Source organism: Misgurnus anguillicaudatus, chromosome 1, assembly GCF_027580225.2.
Source record: "Misgurnus anguillicaudatus chromosome 1, ASM2758022v2, whole genome shotgun sequence".
NCBI classification, from domain to species: Eukaryota; Metazoa; Chordata; class Actinopteri; order Cypriniformes; family Cobitidae; genus Misgurnus; species Misgurnus anguillicaudatus.
The window spans coordinates 15,471,260-15,480,989 of NC_073337.2; the positions used below are offsets into that span (position 1 = coordinate 15,471,260).

Below are 9,730 nucleotides of genomic sequence, written 5' to 3' on the forward strand. Positions count from 1 at the left end.
AACAGAAAAGGTACAGTTTTTAACTTAATTTTGACAGTTTTTACAGCTTTGATTTGATACTTAAACTTTCCTTTAAAGGTATCTTATAAAATTAAGGCAGCTAATTACAGTGTTTATGTTTGGTGTATAACTTGCTTCATAATAATGTTTTAAATATCATTGGGTTTGAGCTGAGGCTGTGGTTCTAATTGATTAAACACGGTGCAGTATAAACAAATAATCCAATAGAGGGCGCTACACCCTCCTGCTGCGCTGCTGTTGTTGTTGTTGTTGAATGAGTAATAAATGAGTAAGAAATAACGGCGAAAGTTACTGATACGTTAAAGCAGAATGCTGCGTGTTTAACAGTTACAAAATGGTGAAACGGACAGCAAAATACTTCATCAGGATTAGACCGAAGGCGGTATGTTTGATTTACCAAATGTTTAATTACTAAAACATTCTTTGACTCATTTGTTGATTATATGGTGACAGATGCGATGTAACATTTTTATCCAGCAGCACTAACGGTTACAGATGATTTGCTCATACGAAAATGAATGATGCTGATCTTAGGTCATCAGCTGGTAAATAAAATTACTATAGTTATTGGTTATTTATTTAAAAGAGCACGCTCCTCCGTATGCTTACGCATCACTTTTGTAAAACTTTACTGTCATACGCCTGTCGGTTAGCATGAAATTGAACTCATCTAGCTTAACAGCAAAACTAAAGTTTGTATTGGAGTTCTGAACTTTTAAACAAAAAAAATATTTCAAACAAAATCCTGGTTCCTCTTCATTGACATCTAATGTCTTTCACTGTGTGCAGATCTGCTGGCAGTTCCCTATGTAACTTAACTGTTAGTTATGGAAAACTGGGTTCTGAGTGTTGTGGAGCAGAAGATCTTGTTGGATATTTACGTCTCACCTTTCTCCTATCAGATGGAGCTCACCATGGTGTGTTGGTGCAAGAGATCTTTCACCAGGTAAAACACAAACATTCATTGTACTAACATGATCATGAAATCTGCTGGGCAGTTCTGCGTTACTTTAAAACCGGAGTGTCAAACTCATTTTAGGCTGAGGGCCGGATGGTAAACAACGTTACCATGTGAGTGCCGGATAATTTCTTTAAACCTTAGTGTGCTAATAATTGTGTTAATATGAACTAAAAAAAACAAAACTACAATTAATAAGCTAAAAAACTAGAGCAAAGTAAACGTGATAAGTCTTCAATCAGGAGATCGTAAAATGATGTGAAACAAGCAGGTGGCGATATTTGGTTCACATTTCATTAAAAATACAGTAGCAGGTCCTCTGTTCGGCCCTTTTACAGCGAGTAACATAAATGAAGAATGATACAGAAAACATGCTAATGAAAGAAGAACAAAATAAAGGCGATCTGAGAGGTAGGAATGTGTGAGTGGGAAATAAACATTCTCAAATGAAAAACTATAGAAGAAGATATCATAGTATTTACTATAGTAAACTGTAGTAATATTTTACAACAACCATTACACCTAATCAATTTCAGAACGCGAAACATGATTTTTCACATACAGTTCATTTTTGTAGCTCCAGATATACTGTTTTCATCAAATGCACTGATTTTGTACAAAACTCGTCGATTTGAAAAGCACTGTGTCCCTGATTGGCCAGCTAATCTGTACATTGTGATTCACCTGAATATCTCTGTCGTCAGCCGGAAATGTGACGCTCCTTACCATGTTTGAAAGATTCGCTCACAATGCAATGCTAACAGGATATATCTTACAGGCTGTAAGTCCAAGCGGGAGGAATTAGGATAATGTCGATCTTGTCTACATCACCAAGGAAGTAAACTGTTGCCTACAATCAGTGTGTTTGTTGTAGTCCAAGAAAAAAGATTTACTTTGGAAACGATAACTCTCGTCATCGTTTACTTTGGGGTTTGTACCTTTTGCATATCATTAACATGTACTAATACACACTTACACCCCAAAGGAAATGTAAAATCGTGAATCGGACAATAGGTGCTCTTTAAAGTGTTTCTATTAATGAATTTAGTAGTTGAAGACAAATAAAGTATTAAAGCATATATTTTCATAGTCGGGCTTCCTTTTAAGGTCTATTATTATAATATAATACTGTTACTGTATATAATTAGGAACTGATAGTGCAGTTTTGTCAAAAGATTTGTCAGAGCCACTGTGTTATTTTAAGTTTCTTAATATGGAATTCACAAATGTTGCACCTCTTTATAAGATCCTCTACTTAATTCAGGACTGCATATAAGTCATTCTGTTAAAGGCATCTTACATGCAGCTGTTGCTACAGAAATTTAAATATCAATTTAGTAGATCTCTCCTCTGAAACAAAATGTGTTTATATCCACACCGATGTAGTGTATGTGGAATATGTAGCAGTAGATTCATAATCCTGTGATATCTAACACCTCAAAAACGTGTGTGATTGCAGCTTTTATCCTGTAATTTCGGAGCCTTCAGGAGTCAGAGAGTGATAGAGATTGTGATGATAAAATTGCTGGCAGGAGTTGTATCTGGCCTTTAGAGTACATAAAACTCATATGAAAAGTATCCACTGAGATGGTGATAGTAAAGATGTGTTTTAGACAATCATATTGTACAGCAAAGGATGAAAGAAAGAAAAGTTAAATAAGACAGAAGCATTTTAATACAATCATCTCAGATTTGTAGTTGATGTAATGTTGTTCTGCATGTAATGTTTTGATTCTTATGATTAAAGGCCTGTGCGATGACACTTGATGCGTTACTAGCAGAGGGTTCCTCCTCTTTGAACAGATTCCTGTTGTATCTCTCACTGTGGCTCTTCTATAAGTGTGCTCATCTAAATCACAGATGGTTTCATTCGACTGTTTTAGAGCCTTTGAGGTGCTGTAATGATGAAAAGATGAAAGATTGTTGTCTCCTAGAGGTTTGTGTGCTGTGACAGAGATTTAGCTCTCCAGCTCATCTGCCTGACATTTTCAGAACCTGTGCAAAAATATCCAGCCCCAAAGAGATGCTATTCAGAATTGCAAATGAACTTTTTCTATCTACTGTACAGCCCGGTTTTAACATGCTGTCATCTGCATGCAGTGGCAGGAGTCCAAAAGTCTGGACACTTTATGATTTCTAAATATAGCCATAACAATCTTCAACCTTTAGCTACACACAATTTGAGAAAATGTTTCACATGTGCATGCTTGTAAATAAATTAGGGAAGAAGTTTGTCAAATGTTTTTCACTTTTCTAATGAAAATTATTTACATTTTGTTACAACCAGGCATGATATGCGATAAATAGAAGCCGTTCTATTTCATCTGAATGTTTTGTCAAAACTGACTAATTGTTAGTCACTTAGGACCTGTTTACACCTGGTATTAAGATGCATTTTGATCGATCGGATAACAAGTGGATGACGCTAAATACAGGTGTAAATGGGGCGTTTTGAGCTCGTAACCTTTGACCACATTTAGAGGTAATCAGAAACGCATTTTACCGGATTGCTTTTATGGTATAGATGCTCATGTAGTCAAATAAAAGATGGCCTACAGATCTACAATGGCCTACAATGTTTTCACATCGAACCTGAATTTTAGCGCGAGTGAGCACAAAATAGTTTCTAATCGTCTCTGTTCTGATGTTTTTAATTGAATCAGAATACTCAGCTTTTTTCTTTATAAGACCAAGCCTTTAAGAACTGTGCAATACCAAATAATATATATTTATTTTTTACCTACACAATGCCAAAAGACCTCCTAACATTTTGCCAATGTGTGTGAGTGTAGCATTTTTGTAATAGTCTCTCTATAGCTCTTGTTGGTAATTGATTATATTTATGTATTTTCTTGTCTAGTGGAGTTAAGTGGAGTTAGGTGTATTGTGTGTATTGGGTATATAACAAGTGAAAGCCAAGTTAGCCTGGTATAGCTGCAGAAATAAGTAGAGATGCACCGATCGACCGGCCAAAGAACAGAATTAGCAGATTTATGTTGAGATTTACTAAAGATGCGCAGTGGATAATTAGCACTGAAAAGGTGTGGTCTAGTAGTTATTTTTGCAAATGACCTTATTGCATATGCATTACTACTTATCACACATGCAGCCAGTTACAAGCCAATCCCGAAGCGGCAATCACTTTTACAACTGATGTTTGGACATCTAACATAATTTCAGTGAGCCTGACTGAGTCTGAAAGCACTTTATTTTGAGATCTGTTCAAATTGAAGAAGATCTTGAAATTTAATGACGTTTGTGTGAAAGTGCAACTTTTAATAATTTTTTTTATGATGAAAATAAACTTTTATTAAAGAGATAGTTCACCCAAAAATAACAATTCTGTCATCATTTTCTCGCACTTTTGTTTTTCCAATACTGTATAAAATTCTTTGTTGTAATGAACACGAATGAAGATATTGTGAGGATGGAATGTTTGTATCCAAACCAATCATGAGCCTCATTCACTTCCATAGTAGGAAAAAATAATATTATGGAAGTGAATGGGGCTCATAAACGGTTTGGATACAAACACGTTTTTCAGACCTGTGAAGTACTTGAAATGAAATAATGACAAACATGCACATGACCTCATGTGCTCTTTAAATGAGTAGATTACCAGGAGGATGGAGCATCCCTACTGAAAAATCCAGCTAAAACCAGCATAAGCTGGTAGCTGGTTTTAGCTGGTTTAAGGTGGTTTACGCTGGTCCTCCCAGCCTGACAAAGCTGGTCATGCTGGTGTGCCAGCTGGTATTCCAGCCTGACCAGCTAAGTCCAGCTAAACCAGCTTAAAATGTGACCAAAACACAGCTAGACCGGCTTGCTACACCAGCAAAACCAGCTTCCTACACCAGCAAAACCAGCTAAAACCAAGCTGGAGACCAGCTAAAACCAGCTCACCAGCTTATGCTGGTCTTAGCTGGATTTTTCAGTAGGGATATTACCTTGTATTTATTGATTACATTAAAAGTGTACAATTAAAGGACATAATGCTGCCTATAAGCACCATATTGTAATTCAGCCTGCAGCACAACTATAGTATTTTATTAAATACAAATTATTTTTAATTCAGTTAGGTCTAACTGCAGTTCAAACATAAGCAAGTGATTGTGAAAAGTCAATTAATTCTGATCGGCACTTGGAAAAATTTATTTTTAACAAAGCAAATACAAATATTTTTAAAATGCACAAAAAAAATAAAACGTATATATAATGAACACACTTAGGAACTATTTACAATGCAAAGAAATTACTTTTTTAAAATGCACATCTATAAAAACTTTAAACATTATGAGAATATATGAAAATATAACAGTAACACATCTATCAGATATTACAGACTCTTTCCCACACATTTAGTGTCTGGATCTCTTCTGATTTGACTGCTCATTCAGGAGCTCTTCATCCATTTGAATGGCCTGTCGTTTGCACACAGATCTGAAGGAACTGTTGCTCTCAGCGTGACTGTGCTTCAGTGAGGAGTCTTGACTCAAAGGCACTGAAAGATCATGAGCTGAGGTCTCCTGCTGGAGCTCAAGGGGAACCTTGTCTTGGTTGCACCTAATCGTCCTTAGTCTCAGCTCACGCATGAAAGCTTGAAAGCGTTTCTGTCAAAAATATACAGAATTACTCACATTAAAAGCAGAAACAAATAAAAGTATGTACTACAAAGTAACAAAACTTGAATTTTAATTGTAGTTTAATGTTAAAGTAAGAATCTGGTCAGAGATTCAATTTACCTTTTTGTCTTTTGTTGGTCGGAGTTTGGTAACCAGTGGCATTGCACATATTTTCAGGTCTTGGATCAGAGGTTGATCTCTGGCTCGTGTTGGTTTACGACCGATGTAAAGGCCTGGGACCGAACTGTATACCTGCTCCATACATTGTGACTCTCTGTTGACACGACTCTGAAAGTAACATATGTTACATACAGTGATGAGCAATCTACATTTCTATATTTCTAGTAACTGTATTTGTTGCTCTTAGAAACTCACCCGCTGTAAGCACATGTTAAGCGAGTTTTGACGTCGTGCAGAGGTCCACAGCGTTGTGACTAGAGGTCTGGCGTGCACACCAATCTCCTGTTTCTCCACCTGTCCTACCTGAACAGTGTGTTCAGATGTGGATTTCTTGATGGTTTTCAATAGCGTTTCAATAAAATTGATCGCTACCTCAAACACGTCACTATCAACACACTGTCCTTCCATTATTTTTTCTGATTTCTGAAAAGTTGAACTGAAATTACAGAGCACCAAACTATCTGCAAGTGTTTACTGAAAAACAGCAGCTGTCCTGTAAGGTGATGATGTCACAGAATGTTTACATTTGACTTTAAATGAAAACAAAACACTTAAAGAGACAAAACTGATTTTATTTATGGGTCTTTTTTACAGTCACTGAGATCAAAGTAAAGAGTTTAAGCATTAAAATGACATGAATTGTTATGTTGTTTATATCACAAAAAAATCCCACATATATCTGTGTGTGTGTATATATACTGTATGTATATATGCAGATTTTTAGTGTAAAAATTTGATTGTATAGTAGGCTATGTGCCAAGAGCATTTAGTTAATTTTCTCATTTTTGAAGGAGGTGGCATTTAGCAAAATTGACAAAAAACAAAAGTAATGACAGTATATGACACTTGAAGATACTAATCATGGAACCGGCTTTACTGATGAGATGCGCAAGACAATCTCATGTGATTTATTGAGCAGCCGTACTTGTAAGACATGACAATTGTAATCTTTTTCCTTTCTGTTTGCCGTTTCAGTAATTTCTATGGTTGGCCGTGAGGTCTCTACTTCTTTTGAGGCAGCTAAGGAGGTCCCCACAGTAACCCAATCAAACTGCTCTCAACACTTCTTTGGTAAGATGACACCTTACTGTAATAAATCAAGTTAGCAATAGTCAAAGGAATGATTTTTGTCTGTCTATATCAGATGGGGGATGCAGAAAGGCAAACAAGTTTCCTTGTCCATCCACATCATGGTGCTTGCGTCAATCTGTAGTCCAAGATGAGTAACGGAAAGCAAGTTCCTATCACATTAACTGCTTGCTGTCTTGCAATGCGGTTCCAGAAAAGAACTGCAGTCACTGCACATCTGCTACCATCATTTGCTGAAGAGACTGCATGCCAGAAGAGTAGCAGTGTATGGATTGTGACATACAGATACACCATAAAATCATCCTCCATAACAGGGAGACCTGCATTAATGAAATTTACAAACCCATTGAGCCAAAAGTGTGCTGTGTACAAATGATGGAAGTTTACTTTTATTTCAGTTGCAATCTTAAATAGACACATTTTTAATGCTTTCTCACAAATTATTGAACTTCTTTTTTCAGTCCGTTTATTGCCTACAGTGAGACCTGTACATTTCTGCACTTGTGTGACCCTGCAAACATCACAGAATCAGCTTGCAGAGCAATCATTTTGGTTTGTATAAATGGAAAGAACTGTGGCTTTATATTTTTATTCATGTTTTTCCTTTGTGTTACAAAATAACCACATATTGTTCTACTTTTTCATTTTAGGTCGGTATACGTGCTGTGCAGATAATGCCTGGCACATTGGACACCTGACATGAGCAACCTGAAAAAAAAGTGAGTATTGGCCAGCATCTGTGAATGCTGACAAGTTGTTTGGGTAGTGTGCTGCCGTGTCTTGTCTTTGCCCCGCCCCCTTGTCTCCTCGTTAATTATTCATCATTGGTTTACTCCCCTCACCTGACCTTCCCTCATTATCTTAATTAGTGCGCCCCTAATGCCCTTGTGTTTGCTGTACTGTGCTGGGGTTTGTTTTGTATTTTCTCTGTGTTAGTCAGAGTATCTAGTAATTATTAAGTCAAGTCTTTACTCGTAGTTAATTGTCAAGATTATTGTTAGTCTAGTCCAGTCTGTCTTGTGTTTGTTTATTAAGTTTATGTTGTTTGCCCCCTTGTAGGTTTTTGTTAATGGAGTCTTTTTGAGTTCTACACTACCTGCACTTGTGTCCTGTTCCTCGTAAACCATGACAGGCAGCCGTAATGATCACACTGGTATGTTGATAACTCATCTAAATGTTTTTGTCATTTTATTATTTATTGTTTTGGTGTTGATGTGTTTTCAGGGCCTTATTTTTGAAATAACTTTTCCCTTTTTGAGTTTATTAAATCTTAAGGCAGTTATAAGTATTAGTATTTCATTTAACTTTCTGATATCTGCATACATGTGCTTGTGCATCATTCGTTTTCTTTATTGACAGCAACAAAACTTGGGTCAAAGTAAATGTTGAAAGAGAAGAGAAAACCTTTGCAAACAATCAAGCTCTACAATGAGCAGATTCCAGATGAGGATCACATCGATGGGAAGAGACTGTGGGACAGACAGCCTAATATGGCCGTGGGACGTACACCGCAGGGGTATGTACCCATTTTTCTCAAATGCTATTGTGTCTGTCTGCATGATTATGCAAACTAACGTTGTTGTACTGTATATGCTACTGTTAACACATGGCACACATTTTTCTGATTAATTTATCCAAGAATATAATTGGACCATAATAATGAAAGCAGTATTAACTTAATGTACAAAATAAATGTTGTTGTATGTATTTTTATGCCTCATTTCAATTTTTACTTTTAGGCAATTTAAGTGAAGAAGGTCATCGCGGGCTACTGTGACTTCTTCAGAAAAGGCTTGCAGATGTGGAGGAGAAGTTCCAAGTTGTATGCTCAAGTTACAGCCAGGCTTGAGGACCAAATGCTGGAGGATGAGCCAGAGGAGATACTGGAGGACCATGAAGAACTGGATTATGAGATGACTGTGATTTTGAAAATGTGTAAATGAGTGGCTCTGAACTGGTGGTATGCATTTAGATTGTGTGTCACGCTGAACTGCAGGTGTGTTTCATGGAAAACGGACTAATCCTACTTAATCCGCACTCCTCTTGCAGTGGTCCCCAACTGTGCCCATCTTGTCAAAATAATGACCTTTACTGTAAAAAATATGCATATCTATTCTGCCTGTTACATTATATTATTGTTATATAGTTTTATACTGTATAATGTTATTTCACAGTGATTGAAAATACTTTTGGAGTGAACCCTTTACTGTACATCAATACATGAAATACTTTCCACTATGACTGATCAATACCCATAGTTGTTGAGTTTTGAGTTAATATTGCTGTTACCTTTTAATTGATGCCATTTTCTTGAGGAAACTAAACTTTTAAATGGGTACCTGCAAAATCGTTTGCTAAAGCATTGTTTACTTTACCTGTTTTGAAAATGAGATGTAAAATGACTGTATTTATGCCTTAAAATTGTATGCCAGTTTTATACAGGGTATATAATAAAACGTGTTAATTCTTGTATCTAGAGCAAAGTTATGCAATAGGATAATGCAAAACTTGTATTAATTAATTTGTATTAATACTATTGCCATGAATAATGCAACACAACTGTATACCTACTTAATTAACCAGACAACTCAGACTATTTCATTTTTAAGTTATGTACACTATAAATACATATGTACAGTATGTGTGAATGCTTTTGTGGTCTTTGTTTATCAGCACAGGAAAGTGCTATTTAAATAAAGTTATTTGTATTATTTGCTGTGATTTCTATATTAAAACCTAGAAATTGGAAATACTATACTTAACCCGAAGAAAACGAATACAATAGGATAATAAAGACCCTAAAATTGCCCTGGGTGTTTGTCCGTTATAGCCTACAGTGGGTCTGTGATCGTGACGTCAC

General features: G+C 36.2%; 1 protein-coding gene and 1 long non-coding RNA gene across 4 annotated transcripts; one reads left to right on the forward strand and one right to left on the reverse strand.

Moving 5' to 3' along the window:
* The first annotated feature begins 278 nt into the window (after positions 1–278).
* Positions 279–9,510, forward strand: LOC129432630 (uncharacterized). Of its 3 annotated transcripts, XR_012369319.1 has the most exons (9): positions 285–403; positions 811–967; positions 6,757–6,852; positions 6,926–7,135; positions 7,332–7,422; positions 7,521–7,589; positions 7,930–8,023; positions 8,230–8,386; positions 8,610–9,510. It is a non-coding gene; the product is annotated as an uncharacterized lncRNA (long non-coding RNA). The 3 variants fall into 3 exon arrangements; XR_012369317.1 differs by having other exon boundaries at positions 279–403; positions 924–967; positions 6,926–7,422; XR_012369316.1 differs by having other exon boundaries at positions 6,926–7,422.
* LOC129432629 (uncharacterized) lies at positions 5,178–6,465 on the reverse strand. The gene is made up of 3 exons (XM_055191149.2): positions 5,977–6,465; positions 5,722–5,889; positions 5,178–5,589 (listed from the first exon to the last, which is right to left on the reverse strand). The coding sequence occupies exons 1-3, from the start codon at positions 6,187–6,189 to the stop codon at positions 5,338–5,340; spliced, it is 633 nt and encodes a 210-aa protein (XP_055047124.2). The 5' UTR covers positions 6,190–6,465; the 3' UTR covers positions 5,178–5,337.
* Positions 9,511–9,730: the final 220 nt, after the last annotated feature.